The 20,838-nt window shown below is 39.4% G+C and overlaps 1 protein-coding gene across 4 annotated transcripts in view; it reads left to right on the forward strand.

The window, feature by feature from the left end:
- LOC122969750 (hippocalcin-like protein 1) overlaps positions 1-20,838 on the forward strand; it is a 45,434-nt gene that overhangs the window by 20,254 nt on the left and 4,342 nt on the right. The window contains exons 1-4 of one of the 4 annotated variants that reach the window (XM_044335714.1): positions 4,433-4,475; positions 12,758-12,926; positions 16,349-16,630; positions 20,283-20,388. In XM_044335714.1, the coding sequence (XP_044191649.1) occupies positions 12,831-12,926; positions 16,349-16,630; positions 20,283-20,388 (484 nt within the window). In that variant the 5' untranslated portion in view covers positions 4,433-4,475; positions 12,758-12,830. Of the gene's footprint in view, positions 1-4,432; positions 4,476-10,793; positions 12,383-12,757; positions 12,927-13,247; positions 15,342-16,348; positions 16,631-20,282; positions 20,389-20,838 lie in introns of those variants that run through there. The other 3 variants (XM_044335713.1, XM_044335712.1, XM_044335715.1) reach the window with 3 other exon arrangements.

Raw genomic sequence — 20,838 nt, forward strand, 5'->3', positions numbered from 1 at the left:
TCGCTACAGTCAGGAAGCTAGCTCGAGCATAGACAGATGCAGCGCTGACCTAAGCCGTATGCTGGTGAACACGAGTCTTTCTCAAAGCAACAGCTCAGAGTGTTTACAGCGCCGAACCAAATGCTTGATTTCCCGTGTGTTTTAACACATAAAGCTGTTGTAAACAAAACAATAAGACTATAATAACTGCCCACACTTTTCTCTTTGTGAATGCTCACCTTGCTCTATTATTGTGTACTTTAATCATTTGCATGCATGAAATTGATGGCGCAAACAGAAGAAAGTGCATTTGAAGGATTGCTTGTGCAGTGTGTGTGCGTGCTTCTGTTTATTGTTCACCTCCCAAGAGGGTACAAAATTAAAATTGCATAGTTACAGCACAAAGTCTTGAATGAATATTGCTTTTGTCTGTGACTCAGCGGGACAAATTTCATTCATATCATGGTGTGCATTTGCTTATTATATGCAAATGTCCGGTATAATTCAGCATTTATATGCAATACTGTCTCTTACATGTAGAGAGGGAACAGTGTAGCAGATACAAGACTGAACTGGTTAATAAATGTGTTCCGGCTACACGGTGAATTTTGTGATACCGACTGTGGAGATGAGCTTCCCAGTGTAAATATTTCATAAGGAACGGCTGAGAGGAGGCTCTCTACGAGTCCCGCTCCTTGAAAAATATTATATAAATGGAATATAAAAATATCTCTTGTTCCTCTTGTTATCAGCTGGTTGATATGTTGACCCTGCAAGAAAAGAGTAAAGAATATTTGTGTGTACATTCCAGTATGCTGACATATTTGTTCATGTGCATATTTGAATTTTTTTTTTTTCTTTCTGATTAAAAATTAAGCAGCCAAAGTGGATTTTTGTGGTGAAGGATATCAATAGAAAAAGACACTCAGAGGAAAGTTGTTTGCTGGGGATGATTGGAAAACAGCGATAAAGTGAGATGTCTCGTGATTTAAAGCTACCAGTTGGGCAAGAAAGAAACATGGCTCCTTGTTTAACAGGAACAGGAATGAAGGTGCTTCTGTCTCGGGGAAATGAAATCCCTGTCCGGTGCCAAGAAAGCTATTATCACAAACTGCCTTATTCTCCACTGAGGTGTTTCTGGGAATAGATTTACCTACGTGACTTAAGGGCCCTTAAATAGTCCCAGATTTCATGGCAGAGAATTGATCTGTATTTACTTGCTTGGGATACGTGGTGGCACTCTGCTGCTTGAAGTTTTCGGTCACGTAATCGAGATTGTTACTTCTTGATGGAGGACATTATTTCTTGTCTTTGTGACCCAGATGGAAATAGCATTGCCCTCCAATGGACATGATATAAATGGGGTCAGTCTCCTCCAAGATGGAGTTCTTGAGAAGAAAAAAAGAGGTCTAGTACTGTGTACCCTCCTTCTTCTCCACGATGAAGTGTTTGTTAAAGCGACATTAAGACATTACACATGCTTGAAATCCCATAGAGTGGCAAATATACAGTCCAGTGTTGCAAAATATGTCTGAAAGGTAATGCTTTTAGTGATTTCTATGACATTAAAAATCCCCTATGTAAGGGAAATTTAATAATTTTTTCACATTCATCATTTGAAAGCAACCAGCAGATGGTGTAAACTGACTCTTTCCTTCCTTCACAATTATTCAAGTCTGTCTTAAAACAACAGTCAGGTGTCAGGTGTATATGAACACTGAAAGAGGTTTTCCTCACTGAAGTCATTCCTCCTGTTGATACTGGCTATTAAAAGATCCCATTCAAATGTGCTTGTGATGGGGACCAAAAGCATTTTGTGCAAAAATGCATTTAAAACTTTATCTGGAGCTTATATGAGGCTTCAGCAGTCTGAGTTAGTCATATCAAGTGGATATCTGCCACATTTAGTCTTTTTAGCATCAGATTCCCTCTTCGTGTTTCCTCAGACAGTGTTTCCCTGTTGAAATACGATAGAAGTATAGTAACAAAAAGAGGGAGTTCGGCACTACTTGGTTTGACTCATTTGGACGACTGAAGCTTCATATTAGCTTCAGTTCAATCAGGAGTTGTTTATTATACAAATGATATTTTAGATTAAGTGTTGACAAAAGTCTTTGGCACTTGCAGCAGCAAGATAGATCCCCCCATGGAGTCCAGACACTGGTGGTGGTGGTGGCTGATGACTTCTGCTGAGGCTGATGAGGTTGATGAAGACTGGGCGATGATGGGGAGGTGGCGGGGTGTGCAAAATGGCGGAAAAACAGAGAAGGAAAAACGTATTTAAAAAGACAGCCGCATTATGATAGGCTGACAAATGACGGTGTGTCACCATGCTGTTAGTTAGATGTGATCAGCTGATGTGAACAGCTGATGTTTTAATTGACACTCAGTGGAATGACAGCAAGGAAATTATAAGTGAGCGTGCGTTAGGGATGCGAATGACAGATGGTTTGAGAAATAATACTAACGACCCGAGCGTGCAAAAGATAGTCTTCCTGCCTGAACTTTCACTAAGCTTCATATAAACTTGTAAATACATTTTTGCACTGTGGACTGTGGATTTTGGCCCCAATCACTTACATTGTAAGTGCATTACGAAGGCCGTTCCAATGGCCAGTATGAACAGGAATGATTATGGCAAGAAAAACCTATTTCAATGTCCATTTGTTTTAAGACAGACTTGAAAAATTGTGAACCTTTACGTTGGTGAGTTAAATGTCTGGCTGGTGGGTGGAGGTAGCAAAGATGTTCAGCTATGATGGAATATTCCAGTTTTCTCAACACGGAGTGCTTGCTGCTTCCCGTGAGACAAACTGTATCTTGGTCTTGATATTCATTCTTCACATTTATACCCAAAACCAAACCCCAAATCAGATTATTTTATGTGGACAAATAGTGCAAGTCTTTGCAGTCTTAACTGGTGGGAATGGGATTCTCCTCTTTGTTTCGGCCTCATTTTATTACAAGATATAAAGTAATTATCTCTTGCATTGCAACTTCTCACATTCCTCTTAAAATAAATGAGACCAACATGTAAAGAGTCACACTAGAGTGCATGGATCCAGTGTTCAGCATGAAGAATTCATACTCAGGTTAACGAGAGTAAATCCTTTTTGCAGAATATGATTTTTCCATCAGTAGTTATTTCACCATGAGTCCCATCAAAAAAAAAAAAAAAAGACATCCCTGATTTACCCCAACTCTCCCTCTCTGTCTGTCTGTTTCTCTGTCCGTCTCCCGTCCTCTCTCACCAAAGTGAATACCACGTTAAGCCTTTTTTTTAAGCCTTTGCCTTTGACCTTCATCATATGCTCCTCTTTCCTGCTCACTCTTAACCCCTCACCAAATCATCAGTGGCTATATGTTTTATACAGCAGTGACTCTAAAATAAAAAAGAAGCGAGACTTGAGATCATTCCGTGCTATAGTATAAGGTGTGTGTGTGCATACATGTGTGAGTGCACGTATATGCATGTACTCTCTTTTTTAACACAGAGTTATTATCTGGATTTGGACATGCTCTGAAAACTCTCTGAGTGCAGCAGGAGAGAGCTCCACACTGAGGACCAGTCCTCATTCTTATTTTTAACCACTCCATTAACGTCTTTTCCTTCAATAACTTCCCTGTGTTCTCATCCTTCCTCTATCTCTCCTCCCTCCTCTCCCCGTGCTTCTCGTTGCCTCTTAAGATGGAAACACGGTTAACGTGAATTATGAGACATTAGCATTTTTACCACAATTACATGAATTGATCAGCAGTGTTTATCAGATTAGCAGTGGCTATAAAGGAAGTCTGGAAGCATCCGATTTATGGGAAAAGTAGTGTTTAAAGTCCCCCTCCACTCAAAAAGTACGTTTTGCTTGTTGTTACTTGACTTGGATGTTTGAGCTTCACTGTGCAGAATGATGTATGTGCGGAGTTTAACACTTGAAGGCTGTTTTCACATTCATCTGCTTAAAGGGTAAAGTTTCTCTGTGCTCACCAAAAATCTGAGTTTAAGGCGTGTACTTATGAGCATGATTTGTGACATCACAACTAGTTTGGAGCCAATCATGGGCCAGTATTCAATTTATACAAGTGTGATGTGGAAATGTGAAACCTCCCGTGCACATACACTGAGAATGGACTTTTCGTGAAGAGACCTTGTGTCAGCAGTTAAACTTGAAATGAACTATATTTGCATATTCATTTTAATGAATTTTAATGAGGGAAAAGGAGGAGATATAATCTTAACGATAGAAATAATTGAGATCATTGACCTTTTTTGCAGAAAAACTATACTAGATTATATGTAGAGTATATTATATACATCTTCAAACATGTCTGAAGGGGATCTTAAAACCATGTTTTAGCACACTTTTACAAGCTTTTAAACAGAGTTTTAGGTTGATTTTAAGTTTAAACTTTTAACAACTTTCCTGGTTCCTGGATGGTAGGGAGAAGAGGTTGGTGTTGGTGTAACGGAGGCTGCGGTAAGAAGTGTGGTGGTGCAGAAGGTGAGAGAGGTAGGAGGGAACCTGGTTATGGAGGGCTTTGTGGGTAAAGAGAAGAAGTTTGAATAGAATCCGTGGGACAGGGAGCCAGCGGAGGTGCTTTAGGACCTTTAGGAGTGATGCGATCACAGGAGTGGGTGTGAATGAGCGGGCGAGCAGTAGAGTTTTGTATTGGAGTTGAAGGAGTTGGAGGACTTTGGAGGATGTTAAAACGCTATCGCAGTAGTCGACTCTGGATGCGATGAAGGCGTGTATCGGAGTTTCAGCAGCAGAGAAGAAGACACATGACTGGAGACAAGATAGAGTGTGACTTTCAAGTGGAAAGAGGCAGTTTTGGTAATGAGATTTGTATTGTGGTTCGAATGAGAGGTTTTTACTCCAAGGCTGTGGATGTGCGTGTTGGGGGACCATGATATCACAGAAGGGAAGAATGTAGAGGATGAACACAAGAGGACCAAATAACGATCCTTAAAAAGATCTCTTCAGCCGACACTCAAGTTGACAATGGCAGAGTTTCCTGCTAGTCCCTGAATACACCAACAAAGATGAGTTTTCAAAACCATCACTTCTCAGAACATCATTGCCACATTTACCACATTGCTATATTTTAACTTGTCGACTACACAATACACCTCACACTGCATTTACAACTCATAGTCACCATCAAAAGTGACAAAAAGAGGAAGAAATAAGACTACGAGCCATCAGCGAGAACCATTTGAGAAAAGAAAGTCAGATAATGCAGGGCTATCACTTCTCTCCCTAGTATGACACAGAGAAAAGATAGGATGGAAGTTCCATGAAAAGAAAAGCAAAATCACTAGGCATAAATTATGGGAAATTGCGAGCGGGATAAAAAAACATGAAAAGCAGGAGGGGGAGAAACAGAAAGAAAAGAAATATGGATGAAAGGTGTAAGCTGCCCGCCGTCTCAGGTGGCCTCTCAGATTGCAGCGCTTTGAGAAGAAGCAACGGGAGACGGGAGGCAGAAAAGTGAAGAAGAAAAAAAAAATCAATGGTGCCTGTCAGTTTTTTTTGATCTGTCGCTTTTCTCACATGGCACCAGCTCTGTCTGCTTTATTCTAGTGCTGCATACCACTTCAGCAACCCCCCCACCCCTTTGTTGTCTATTTTCCCTTCCCTCTCCAGTCCTCTTGCTTTCTTTTCTCTCTCTCTCTCTCTCCATCCCTCTCCTCTAATGACTGAGCTGTTGGCAGGCGATATGAAGGCGGCATTTTCTCGTCTTAAAAGCACATTAAACAGTTGAGAAAAAAGACTGGATCTCTAAAATGTTAAATTGGACTTTGGACTTATCTCTTCTCTAACTCTCTCTTACTTTCTCTTTTTCTAGTTCACATTCCTCCTGCCTCTCCTCCCGTTTCCCTCTCTCCATCTCAATCTGCTCTCCACTGCTCACTTTCTCCTTCTATTTATCGGAGCTGAAGTTAGGCTGACGCATTGTAACAGCCCCTTTATTGAAAACCTGATATTGGCCAGCCAGTGCCATCTACTTCTGTGATGATGATGGTTTTTTCCCTGACCACAGCTAGTCAATATGCTTTTAATATTTTTTATTTCACATGGCTGCCCAGAGAAATCATTTCAGTCTGGCGTGGGAGGATTTTACTCAACAGTCTGTAAAACCTGCAATGAAACCCCCTTCAGTCCTCCTTAAGGAGCAGCTAACCCAACTCAAGGAATTAAATTAGTTTTAGTGTCCACTGATGTGCTATATGGTGCTGCTGAGGGGTTCTGGTCAATAAAATTGCCATATTAAAAAAAAAATCCAATTATGCTGTTGGCACAGGCTCATCAGCTGTTGGCAGCTTCGATAAAATAAACATCAGAATCTGCTTCAAATGCTTTATCTTTATATTTTCAGTTTAGCTCCAGTTTGTGCCTCTTATGTATTACCGTTACATTCAAGTCACAGACCTAAGTATTCGTCTCTGAAAGATAACTTTTACCCCATTTTTGAAGATGTCATATTCTCTAACCATCGAAGAGTCCATCTGGAGGAGAAAATATTCCTTCTGCTGCATGACAATAAAAATATAATTTGACTATTTCTTAATCTAAACATGCTAGTATATTTCTCATGTCATATAAAAAGCAAAGTTATGCTAGCCAGTGTTGTTAAAAATGTCATCACTGAAAGAATAATTACTCTACTAATTTCTTAACAACAGAATTAGTATAAAATTAGTCATGTTACTTATACTTTAACGTTAGCTTAACTTTAGCCCCGTTTTACTGCACTTTCCAATATCAAACAAAACAGGTTGAATCCTGAATGCATAAGGCTAATGTTAGCAAGGCAGCTAAGAGCACACAACATGTAAATGAGACAAATCTGGAGTTACTGGGAGTGGCATTTCTCCTCTTTCTGTAGAGGTTAACTTCTCAAAGCTAATACATACTGGACCAGTCTATCTACTGAACGCAGAGAGACGGAATTGATATCACTCTTCATCAAACTGCCAGTAATACAGCAAACAGTTGCCAATCGTGAAGTAGTAACGTAGCGTTCTTGCAGTTAGAAACTGATATAATTACTGAATTTCAAATTCTAATGCCTTACACGCTGCGTTATAGTTGCCACTTTGGAAACAGGTCTTTAAAAAAGTGTTGTTACTGGCATGCCACATAACCGCAACGTCCGCAGCTCGAATCCGGCAGCGGACCCTTGTTGCATGTCACCTCCCATCTCTCTCTCCCTTCATTTCATGTCATATCTACACTGTCCCTGTAATAAGGGCATAAAATTCCCCAAAAATATATTTAAAAAGTGTTGTTAATGACCTGGGTTTATGAAAAATTGCCAGGGATTTCTCTTTTATAAAAATGATTACTTACAGTAGCTGTGTCATTTAATGATAATACATGAGAGGCAAAAACTGGGCCAAGTTATCAGGCAAAGATGTTCCTCATATAAAAGTCTTGGCTTTACTTTCTTTGATAGACTTTCTACCACCTGATAACACCCTTTTTGCCTTGCAGTACCTCTTGTCCTTGGACCTGATTTTCTTTCACCTCGACTCCCTTTCTCTTTCTGATCCTGGTCTTGCATCATTTTTCTGCATGCATTGTCTCTCTCCTTTCTCCGTCTTTCTCTCCTTCCCCCACTGTGCAAGGATCATCAGCGCAGAGGTTGGTGACCCGCTTAGTAGTTCTGGAACAGCTGTTCAAGGGGCAGAGACTGCGTATGTGTGTGTGTGTGCGTCGACTCAGACTCACACACACACAGATGAGGCTGAACAACAACTAACAAGCACTGGGCACTTAGACTGGAGAGATGGATTAGTGCTTTTTGCCTCAGGATGGAGGGATGAACAATAAAAGGATAGTACGAACGGATTGCAAGTAGGGTTTGGGTTTTGGGGGCGGCGGGGGGATTAAAACTACTGAGGCTGGTAAGGATGGAAACATGGCAATTGTACTATTCTGCAATTCTCAGACCAACAGGGAGGCGTACAGTGAGCTTTTACAGGTCACAGCTAGGTTACAGAATGAAAAAAAAAACTACAGGGATGGGGAGAGAGTAGTGAGTGTAGTGAAAAGGTCATTGTGTTAGAATAGGATTTGTTGTGTGGTTAAAGAGTGCTGACAGCCTTCCTGTCAGTTTACACTCAGCCACTTTCTGTAATTTGGTCTCCAAGGGATTTTTCAAACCTGTAGAGGGCTGTCAGATGATCGAACAACTGTGGCCACCATGTTGGATGCCCATAGGATAAAGAAGCAAAATTGTGTTTCTAATAACAGCACTTTCAACTTAACAGGCATGGTTAATTTCTGTGATACTGAACAAGGGTTGATGAATTTTCTAGATCTTATCTAAACAATTTTGTGTCTTAATCATGCTAAACACCGGATGTGTCCTAGATCTGTACTACATGCTAATTTAAAGCATGGTTTTAGTATGTAGTGTATGAAAAAATTGAGTACACTCAAAGCAGTTGGTATGCATACTAAAAAACCCTTGATGTGTAAGTATGCTGTCAATGGACACTATTTTACCACAATGCATTTCACAAAGGAAAAAAAAAAAATAATTGTGTTTCAGAAAACAAAAAATAACTTAATGAAAAAGAACATTTTGCTGTAACTTTAATTGGTCATTGCATTGTAAAACTGCAGTGCAAGTATTGAATAGTTTTCTGTACATTCTGTTGTTGATTTAAAGTATACTAACAAAAACACTACATTATTAAGATTAGTACAGTATACTGTACATAACATACATATACATACATAATTAGCACAGTATGTAGGATGGAACTGGGACACAGCATGTGTGTGGCTAAGTAGCTACAGGCTAATTAAGTTTTAATGGTTGTTAGTTCACATCAAAAGTGGTTAGTCAGCCAAATTAGCCTGCTGGGCTAGTTAACAAACCCAAAACCAATAGTTATAGTAATGTTACAATACAATGATATGGAAATAATATACATTACTAAACAATTTCATTGCTCTGCATTGCACTCACCATATATCTTAGAATTGCGTCAGAACATACTGAATCATACTGTGAATAGTAAAATCTGCTATGATGGCGTTGGCCATAGTTGAAATACTCAATACTTACATCTTTATTCACTTACTTCATTCACTTTTTCTACAAGCCAATTAGGCTGAATGTTTGCTCTGGGTGTCATCAGGAAGCATTACTAGCTGTAATGAGGGTGTGGAGAATCTTTGTCTCTCCAATTAAATTGCATTCTTCTCTTCCATGCTTTTCTCTTGATGCAACCCCTCCTACCCCAACACGCTGCCAACACACCCACACACACATACACACAAAGGCGCAGACTGTTTGTTTTGTGGCTTGTGTTCTCTAGATGACAATTGGACCACGTAGGCGGCTATTATTAATTTCTGCAGGTACTAAAAAGTGTGTGCGTCAATGCGTGTATGACAGGTGTGCGTTTTCCAAACACTCGGTGCTCTCAGTCCTTTTTATGCCCGCTCAACAAAAACGCACAATTTACAGGTTTATGGTGAGACCCACTGATTTCACATATGCGCAGCTTTCAGTGCTGCAGACACAACTCAGTTACTCCTTGAGGAGAAAGTCATTTGTGGCTGCCTTTGTCCTTAGACTGTGTATTGGGCTAAGGACTTACTGACCTGTGCTGCGCAGTAGAGCAAAAAAGGAGAAAATGTGTTCACTTAAACCACTTATTAGTGACATTAACTGTAAATGTTAGGATAATATGTCACCATTTCACATGTAGACACTAGAGAAGAAAGGAAAAAAATCACAAAAAGGACACACTGTATCTGTCAAATGTGGATCATGAAATTACTCAACAAATGAAATGAGATGTGTGCTGTCAGTTTAATAGGACAGAAATATAAAGAAAGATGTTCTTCTTTTGATGTGTTTTTTGGAAAGATGTGAACAATTGAGCATTTTAACAACAATGCAGTTCAGCAAATCATACCTAGACACAGTCTAGGTCTAAGCTTTTTTTATGCCAGGTTTCCTAATCCTCAGAGTGTGCAGTATTCACTACTCACCAAGCAGAGAGAAGGAAATCATAATTGATGGCTATAGTTCTCCCTTCAGTAGCTCGGGAATTGGCTGCAAACATTGCTGTCAGTGTACAAGCATTTACTCTAATGCCTTCAGGATAAGGGACTTAATATAAGTCTAATTGTATTAGCTGAGTTAAGAGACAATCAGGTATGTGGGTTTTGTTTTGCCAGGCAGAGATAAAGACCTGCAACACCAACACCGTCCATCTTATGTGTATCACACATACAGTATGACTTTCTCAAGTTCATACAACACAAACAGTGCTTCTTCTCACTTTCTCACACACATGCATAAAGTTGTTGGTGTAATTACCCAGCATGACTGAGGAGAGGTTGGAGTTCGGAAAGGTCGGCCAAGACACATCAGATGTGTTCAAGCCCTGGTGATACTGTAATTTATATCACCATTCACACACACTTACACTCAAGCAACCACTTTGATGGTGGATGAACACAAGCTAATTAATTGTCTAGTATATGGTAGAAAACTAACAAGCACAAGTTTGTTGCTTTTTTTTTGCACAGAATATTAACAGTGTCATATCAGTAGTAACATTAATTAATAAATGAGGGCACAAGTTTTCTCTACATGCACTATGAATACCAAGAATTTATCCTGAATTTACCCTGAAAACACACCAAAGACCTAAATAATTTACACAAAGGCCTGAAGTGTTTTCAAATGTAAATTATGATATTTTAAGGGGATTGTATTCGAAACAGTATATGCACAGATTAAAGTGAGTATATCATTTTGGAAAAAAACAAATGACACAAACATTCTTTCTCTTGCAAAGTAAAAGTTGAGTCATAAGGCAATAAAACACTCTTACTCCATTCAGTACACTTGGGTTTTGCTGTTACAGCCTTACTTGGTCTGGTATGACCAGTAGCTTATGGTGGCTAATGTTAGCTAATGTTAGCAAACTTAAACTAGATTTTATTGTGTAACTAACATTAATGAGTCAGTTTGTGGACTTTTTGAATCAAAACTTTACTTGTGGTTGCGCTCTTGCTGCTTGTTACACTACAATTTGGCATGTAACAGATGAACATTTCACTGGTTTTATCATAAAAGTAAAACTTCACCATTTTTTAAAGGATAAAAACCCTTTAAAATATACAAAATAACATTACATGTACTACTTAATTTGCACCTTTTAAAAGACCTTAATTTCTCAATTCAGGTGCAACTTCATGGGTCACCAAACATGGAAATCATAAGTGGATGAGTACATATTAAGATTTTTTAATGGATTATATGCACTATTTAAGGGTTTTAAGGGGGATAAAAAAAAAAAAAACATTTTAAAAATTGGCCCCAAAACTCAAGAAAAACCATTTCTGATTTTCACCTTGATTGAAAAATTAGAAACTTTTTCAAGTACAAATAAATGCAAATAAAGGAACACTTTTATGATTTTTGTCCATTTAAAAAGGTAAACCAAGTCTAGAATCAATAAAATACCTGAGTATATTATAATCCATTAATTCATTCATTAATTATACCCTTAAACCCCATCACAAATACCCTAATTACATCATTAGTAATGGGTAAATGAATAGGATTTTAAAGTAATAACTTAAGGGATTCTGTTTCATAATGATGGTTGCACTACATGGTTGCATCACTGAAATCGTGTTTTGTTACTGTAGGCATGTGGAGTTGAGATGAAGATTAGGAGATCTGAACACACACAGACACACACGTACACAGACACACACACCACACAGCTGATTTGACACACAAACACACAGCTGGCCAGATAAACCCATAAATGTGATCAGTGGGCTAGACGTCACAGGGGTGCGTTCAGGATTATTTAATGTTTTGCGAATGTGATGCAGCAGTTTAAAGACTTGCTGTGTTGCATAACATCCCGTGTCAAGGGGATTGGGACACAATACTGTGACAGTATGTAATACAAGGCTCACTTTGATTTTATTTGAAAATGCAGAAAGTCATTGTGTGACTGCTCAAAGTCATGTGATCAATTTGTCAACGTCTTGCAGGAAACTGCTTTATGTTACTTATCTATTGTTTGCTTGGTGATTAGATTTGCACAAACTCAATTTCTGTCTATTGCAGCTGTCTGGTAATGGTACCATCTATTTAACCAACTCGGTTTTTAAGTGCTTTTTCTTCTACTTCCAACTGTGGCTGACAGTCAGTTGTGCCTAGTGTTGCTTTATGATTTCTACCCTCCAATTGTTTTTTTCTATTGTAGTGTGACTCTAGGGACGTGCCAGTGTTTGCTTACCAAAACCTTTTTGATTCTCGTTTGTCACCAGAGTTCATTCTCTTCTCTCAGGGTTCGTACAGGTGCTGGAAATCCTTGAAAATGCTTGAATTTTAATGTGATATTTTCAAGGTATGAAAAGTGCTTGGATTTTGAATAAAGAGCTTGACACTGCTTGAAATTGTAATTGCAATTTCATAATAAATCACTGGGCCGGTGTCACGTTTTGAAACTTAAAACTGTGTTTTCCTTATTAATTCGTCTCTCTTCTGTAGAATGTTCTCACTAAATATAATTTTGGTTGTTTATAGCACAATAACATCTGATTTAATGTGATAAGGAAGTGAAATAATCATTTTACCACAGCCGTAAGGTGTTGGAAAATCTTGAAAATGCACCTTGAAAATGCTTGAAAAGTGCTTGAATTGGATTATTAGAAAAAGTGTATGAAACCTGTTCTCAGTTGAATTGTTGCTGACCTTCTGTTTCTTTATCTCTGATTGACAGGTGTGAAAAGCGGCCTGGCTAGTGCTATAGTCACTGCTGTTGTCAAGGAAACCCAGAGCCCTGTCCCGTTGCCATGGGGAAACAAAACAGCAAGCTGCGGCCAGAGATGCTGCAGGACCTCCGGGAGAATACAGAGTTTTCTGACCACGAGCTGCAGGAGTGGTACAAGGTAGACAGACACACTGCAAACAGAGTTTCCAGACTTTGTTTGAATTTGTTGTACAAACCACTTGTACTACAAATTCAGAAATGGAAAGGAATTAAGTAGTGTACTTTACTTGAGTCTTTCCCCTTTTATGCTACCTCATATCCCAATATTTCAGATGGAAATATTGAACTATTTACTTCACTACATTTATTTGACAGCTATAGTTAACAGTCACTTTGCATATTAAGATTATACATACAAAATATGCAATCATCCCATGTATGTATACATGAACTGTTATGAATACCAAGAAGTCTATAAAGTAGTTCAAATCGAACAGCTACAACATAAAAATGCTGCTTACATTTTAATAAGATAAACTTTATTAATACAACACAGGGAAATTCAAGTGTCACAGCATCAGAAGTACAAGAACAGATGCATATTATAGTTATGTAACTAAAATAGAATACTGTATACATTATGAACATCTATCATTTACCAATGAAGCATGATAGCATAGTAACTATAAAGGTTGGAGACAAAGAAGTTGTAATAAAAAATGAAATACTTAGAATTGCACTTGAGTGAATGAAACGCAGTAGTGATTGTATTGTGTCTGCAGATAGCAGTTAGCAAACTTAGCTGGTGAACATTGTGGAGCATTTAGAAGCTAGTGTCAGATATTTCCCTCAGGAGTTGGTGGAGACCAAACAGAGTTAAAACAGAGTGAATATTGGACTTAGATTTATCAGGTGGCCAAAAAGCATGACTCCAAATGAATGGTAATGGGAATGCTCTGTGGATGTGTAAATAAGCAAATATTAGCTAACATTAATGCTAGCTAATGTTGTGTTCACAGCTTGTTTCTGCTACCCCCAAGTGACCAAAAAAAAGGTTTAAGTACAATTCTGAACACGGGACTTTTAATTGTACTTGACTACTTTTATATTGTTGGATTGCTACTTTTAGTTAAGTAAAAAAAGGGGATCTGAATACCTATTACAGCACTGCATGAATTGAAATTAAATGCAGCAATTAAATTTTTTCCTTTTATCTTCACCTTCTGAAAGTATCATATCGAATTTGAGTTTTTTCAAAACTTTAATTACATCAGTCCTCCCAAACCAGAATGTCTGAATAAATTGTCATTATCTTCCTTCACTGCTCAGGTTTATTTAAGAGATGTCAGGGGGAAAAGTCTCAATCCTTTGATTGTATTAAGGTGAAAATCTGCTCTATTGCATTCCACTGATCACTCACAGGACAGGAAACTGTTGTTTAGAGGATAATGTCAAAGTGTGTGTGTTAACTCTGAGTTTAAAGGTCACCAGTACAGTATAATAGTGTTGTTTAACTTGTACATCCATTAGAGGTATTTTAACACTTCAGTCACTGCCAAACAAGGACAAATAACACTTGTTAGCACTTGTCAACACAGATGAACACCAAGTACAATAGATCAATTAGAACAGTTGAAATTACATATTTGAGCAATAAGCTTAGTTCAGTGCTCCTATTCAAAAATGAATCTTTCAGAATACTTCCTTCTTCTGTACAGTCATGTTTCAACAGTAATGAGTAACACTGACAGCAGCCTGCAATCTGACTATTTGTCTCCATCCGAGGCCGAGCACCATCCGCCATCAGTCTGTTAATCCACTGGGGAGACCAGATTAGATCTGGGCATGATGAAGTGCCGCAGTGACCTGACCGCAGGAATTATCTCATCTTGTGTGCATGAATGTGTGTTTGTGTAATGGCTATATGGCTTTATGTGTGGATTAGACCTATGGAACAGCTGTGTGAGCTGTCCTGAATAAGAGCTATTCATGTTAAACTGCCACCTCCCTGACCTGTGACTTAAGCCTCACTGACCCTGGGTTCCCTCACACTGACATTGGTCATGATGGTGTTCACTCTCAGCAGATTAACAGCTCCTGGATGCTGGAGATGTCATATAAACTGTTATTATATTCCACAGAATGCAGTCTCTTTGAATTTATCCAGCACTTTTTTGGGGGTATTTTTCAGCAATAAATCTGTTTCTTTGAGTCAGCAAGCCTCTTCTAAAAGTGACGCACTCTCACAGAAAATGTCAGACACTGGCAATGAAATTTTATTAGGGGCAGGGCCATGTTCACTTTCCACCTTCACTTATGAGAATATTTGATAAGATGATCAAAAAGTAATTCCAGCCTTCAACTCAGAACAATGACTTCGCCACCTCGCTGCCCCTATCTTAAGGCCTTTGTAAAAAAAGAGCTTTATTTCTGCTGAACAAAGACCAAGACTGACATGACTTTTACCTACCTTTTCTTCTCAAGCACAATGCGGCTTTATCAATTGTGACTCCCTGAAAAGTAGATAGAACTGCCTTCAACCATCCAAGACTAAATTTCTCTTCCACAAGACTATATGGCTGGACTGTGTATGGTAAATGTGCATAATTGTGGTCAATTTGTTATAGAGCAATCAGTGATAGTTTCTATAATGTGAATTCCTGGATATTAAATGCATTCATCTGCAATTTTCTGTAGTGGTCGTAGTAATATTTGTTGTTAAAGTGTGCTGAAGTATCATATTACCTGACATGGTTAAGCATCGTAGGATTAGCATGCTAGGCTAACAGTCTGTCAGCTGTGTGACTTTATATCTGCTCTGCGCCGTGACATCTTTCAGTGCACACAAACACCGTAAACACACCTGTCATCTGCCCAACACGGTGCTGTTAAACCAGAAACACCACGGCTACACCTTATTTTTATACAGTCTATAGGCTACACACAGCACGGCACAGCTATGCTAACAATGCTAGCCATGCTCACTAGCTGCTAGCCGTCGTGCAGGCTGGTAACATGGATCTGTCGCGTCTCATTGTATCTGCGGGTTGGGGCTCCTGTCAGTGTTGGAGCCTCCGTGTGAGACGCTTCGGTCAGTAATGTGTAAACTTAAACTTATTTCAGGGCTGCACTCACTCACTCAGGGTCTTTGCTGTAAATGCCCCATGAGGATGTAATTGAAACTGTCTAATGGGAAACACTGGACCGGCCGACCAATGTTGTAACTTCTTCACTCAGTGAGTCAGTCAGTCAGTCAATCAGTGACAGACATTCACTGATTGATTATAGGGCTGGTCCGTGGCTGGTCCAGGCAGAAAGTACTTCTTCATTCTGTCCAGAATAAAGTGTTGCATGAATGAAACATTTACTGGTATAAGTTTTGTTACAGAGATCCAATTCCTGGTTGTTCTGAAGTGATTTTAAAAAGGTTTGATTTGGGTCAATTATGACAGGATGTATCACAGGGTGTAACTTAAAATGATATGTATCAATATGTATCATAGACATGTATCATATTGTCCTGGAGACAAGAAAGAGAGAGTGAAAAGGACTCCACCCTTGTCTCATCTTATCTCATGACGTCTTTTTTCTCTTCTCCAGGGTTTCTTGAAGGATTGCCCCAGTGGAACCCTGAATGTGGAGGAATTCAAGAAGATCTACGCCAATTTCTTCCCCTATGGTGACGCCTCCAAGTTCGCTGAGCACGTCTTCCGAACGTTTGACACCAACGGTGACGGGACGATAGACTTTCGGGAGTTCATCATCGCCTTGAGTGTGACATCACGGGGCAAGCTGGAGCAGAAGCTGAAATGGGCCTTCAGCATGTATGACCTGGACGGAAACGGGTACATCAGCCGTGAGGAGATGCTGGAGATTGTACAGGTGAGCAAAGGACACTGGGTAGTGAAGTTTGGTTGGGGGCAATGGATGCAGGAATATAAATTGTGATGTTTTTAATTTTGAAAATAATCTTCTTTTTGTTGTTTGTTTGTAGTAGCTGGCCATCCTCAGGCCTCAGGTGTTATTTAGTACTGTTATATAGTGCTGTAAATTACTCCATACCAGCTGTTTCACATTGGAACAGCAGTGGAAACATTTACTGAATGGAAACATTTAGGAAACATTTTATTGATGTACTCCAGCAATTTAGTAATCTACCATCATAAAAGTGGGGAACAGATTTTAAACAAGACCACAGTATACAGCTATGCTAGCACCTTTGTGAGGTTGTATTTTGGCCCGGTGGTGCTTTGACCTAAATGCTAACATTAGCATGCTAACTTCCACACAGTGCCAATCCTAATAATATTGAGTAGTTATAATGTTTACCATGGTCACCATCTTAGTTTAGCGTGTTAGCATGCTATCACTTGTTAATTAGCACTAAACATAATGTGAGAGAATGTCATTACTTTTACAGGTATTTAGTCATAGACCAAAGTATTGCACTCTGACCTGATGATGGCGCCAGATGAAAAGTTAAGGGATCACCGATGTTACTACACCCATTTGTTAGTGAGAAATGTCAACCTCATGGTGGCACTACAGGAAAAGTCAGGGGATCACCACAGGATTTATTTCCTAGGAACCATTGAGTGTCAGTACAAAATTTTGTGCCAATCCATCCAGTAGATGTTGAAACATTTTACCAAAATCCAAAATTGTTAACGTCATGGTGGTGCTAGGAACAGTCAAATGATAATGCACTCCCTAGAACCACAGCACTAGTGTGGCCAATAAAAGAGTTGTTAACTGACTTTTAGTGTCTAGTATTGATCAAGCTCCAAAAATGCTGGATCCTACACTTCCCATAATGCAACTAATAGCATCTGTTTGTCAGCCTCTCTTTCTACAGTAATTACTCATGCCTTTCAAACTCTATGCCCCCAGTCTGTAATGCAGACCTTCTGTTTTTTAGCAACCCAAAATTTTAGTCACATGGGGACTGAACATGAATCATATGTGATGACAGAAGACCCCAAAATAATGTCATAAATCTCTTTGTTATTACACCTTCAAATTTACCAGAATTCCACTGCTGTACATTTCACTTGCACCAGCCAATCATATAGACTTTTGCATAGACAGAGAGATATGATATGATAATTGCTCTCTTCAAACTTAATATATTTCTTTAACTGCATACAGGGAGGCTTGAGCTAATATGTAAAGACTTTAATAGACATACTTAATATTGGCACAGGCAACAGTTTGTATGGACACTGTTAAGTACAGCACTACATTAGTGCTGCTTGTAATCCTTTCACTATTGAAGAGAAGAAAATATAGATGCTCATATGCTGAGATATTGGGCTGGGGATAGCGCAGTATATTCTGCGTGTTTGTGTGTGTGTGTGTGTGTGTGTGTGGTGTGTGCGCCTCTGGGTTGTCATGGATTAGCGAGTTAAATTTAACCAGAGTTTATCCCTGAGTGTGCAGAATACTGGGATTATCCTCAAGCTCATTGAGGTTACGCACCACTGGATGAGAGGAGGGGCCCATTGTGTCATTGTATACTGAGAGAGAGACAGAGAGAGAGAGAGATTGTCATGATAGAGGAAGTCAGATTTGTTTTAAACCAAATTATCGAACAACAGACCATCTTCACCCTTCACACCCTGATCAGTAGATATATAACTTCTATCTGCTTTGTAGATTCTTGAGATGTTTTTTTACTTAATCTGGCATATGTCTGTTCTTTAAAAAATTAAAATGGTTGAGGGAGAGAGAAATGTATGACATAATTAAATAATCTGTAAAATCATATGTTGTCATGTTCTGTAAATACTGGCAATATTGAGAGATTTGGCCCAAAACAGAGGTGTAAGACAGGGCTGCAGAATTACTCCAGCCATGTTTAATAAATATATATATGAATAACAAAATCATTGGAGCAATAAGATACCCCACTGTTAGATATTCAAATTAAATGTGTTCTTTGATAAAAAAATATCTTTTTACACATTCACAGGATTTTACATATCAAAGTCTGTTTACAGGTCTTGGGGAGTACTACTGCAAATGTAAAACAGTAGTATAAAGCCTTTTGTGGTTCCAGAGGGAGCTGCAGCAAGTCTAATAAATTGCTGCAAGTGATGAGGCTTGAGTCAGCATCGGTTGGGGCTGAGGACTACAAATTTGAAAATGAAAAAAACAAAAAATCTGGGGGCTGTGGAGTTAGAAAGAAGTGAGGATACCAGATATCTATAGCTCCTCATGTCTGTTTGAGGTTAGCTGCTCAAAGCTACATTAGCCGCTACTAGCACAACACACCTGAATCTCTTATGGAACTGTTGGTGGTCGTGTTGCATTGTGGGTAATATAGGCACCAGGTTTTGACAAGGAAGAAGATTCAATCTCACGTCTGTATGTCATGTATGCAGTCCAAGCCCCTCAGAAGAGCACCGGGCTTTGAAGCCAATTTGACATAGTGGCAAAACTGTGGGTGCCCATTTTTCCCGCACACAATAATGGGAAAAGGAGCAGAGTATGTTTTCATCCGGGTAATTTCTTTACAGCAGGAAGTGGCATTTTGTCTTCATGCGCCACTGAGCAACCTCCGGGGGTTCGCCTCTGATGCTTTATACAGTTCTCTTAATACATCCATGACGCAAACCTGAAATCAGAAAGTGGTTAGCCTAGCTTAGCATAAAGACTGGCTGCATGGGGAAACAGCTATCCTGGTTCACTCAAGATTTCAAGTGAGCATGTTGTATCTCAGTTTGTTCAATCCGCATGCAAACGGAAATGGAAAAAAGTCCAGAAAATGTGAAAGGCAGAATTTTTCACTGTACATCCAGTTATCACCCTTTTATGGAGGAAAATATTAACTCTCGCTTTTATAGTCCAAGAAATAAAATTTTAAAGCTGCTCCGATGTACCGAAAAACACAGCGGGCTTATTTCGTACGAGCTACCTTCCCTTCTGAGGTTGCTGCTGTGACACTGATGTACAGTCTGTTTTACACCCTATATTCCCTATGGAGAGGATTTATTGGGCACCCCAGCTAATTGTAGATCTGTACCTGAGGCTGGCTGATACGCCAAGCTTTTCCATGCTCAGAAATTAGTTTAATGCTATCAGGGGGACAGGAGGCAGTCGTATCAGTCAACAGATAAAGATGTATCAGATCAATACAGTAAGCTATACTTGTAAGCCCCCCTGCCCTGCTGGCACATGCAAGCTGTCTCTGTGGTACAGTATGGTGGTTTGGCCTGCTACAGCCGTACAGATCCTGCGTGGGTATTTGTGGGAAAGCTGCCCAAGGAGCAGCTCTTGGCATCGGGGAGTAACAAATGTGAGTGAATCAAGTGGACTTTAGAAAGCGTGTTTATCAGCATCTTGAAAGCTACAGTGACTTTATTTTTCAGTTCAGTTGTGGTTTAGTTCTCTCCTGCTGAGTCGTCTTAATGGGTCCCAGTGCTGGCGTGAATTCACTTGTCTTTCTCCCCCCCCTTCCCACCCCAACCCCCACCCAAACACCAACCCTGTCTCTCTCCTTCTTTCTCTCCCTCTCTCACGCTCTGTCTCTCAGGCCATCTACAAGATGGTGTCATCTGTGATGAAGATGCCAGAGGATGAATCCACGCCGGAGAAGAGGACAGATAAGATCTTCAGACAAATGGACCTCAATAATGATGGTGAGGGGAGGAAATGGTAAAATGGCATGATGAATACGCTGTGGAGAGGGGAGGGGAGGATGAAGAATGGATGATGAATATGACAGTTTATAGAAGATGATCTTTGAAATGTGCTCATTTTGTGTTGGAAACGAGATTTCTTGAAAGAATATGTTAGTTTTTATTCCCGTGTCAGGTCAAACATTTGACACATCACACTTACTGTAGAGAAAAGACACTGTTATATATCTAACATCAAAACACATGATCCAGTCGCACATATACACAATCAAAAGAAAAGAAAACATCATTTACAACATAAGTCCCCCTTAAGTCCAAAAATATGTTTATCTTATTGTTACTTCACTGTGATGTTTGAGCTTCACTGTGCAGAGTTTGACACTAGAAGACTGTTTTCACCTTCATCTGCTGAAGGAGGAAAGTTTCTCTGTGCTCACCTTAAATCTGAGT

The sequence above is a fragment of the Thunnus albacares genome, chromosome 19 (assembly GCF_914725855.1).
Source record: "Thunnus albacares chromosome 19, fThuAlb1.1, whole genome shotgun sequence".
NCBI classification, from domain to species: Eukaryota; Metazoa; Chordata; class Actinopteri; order Scombriformes; family Scombridae; genus Thunnus; species Thunnus albacares.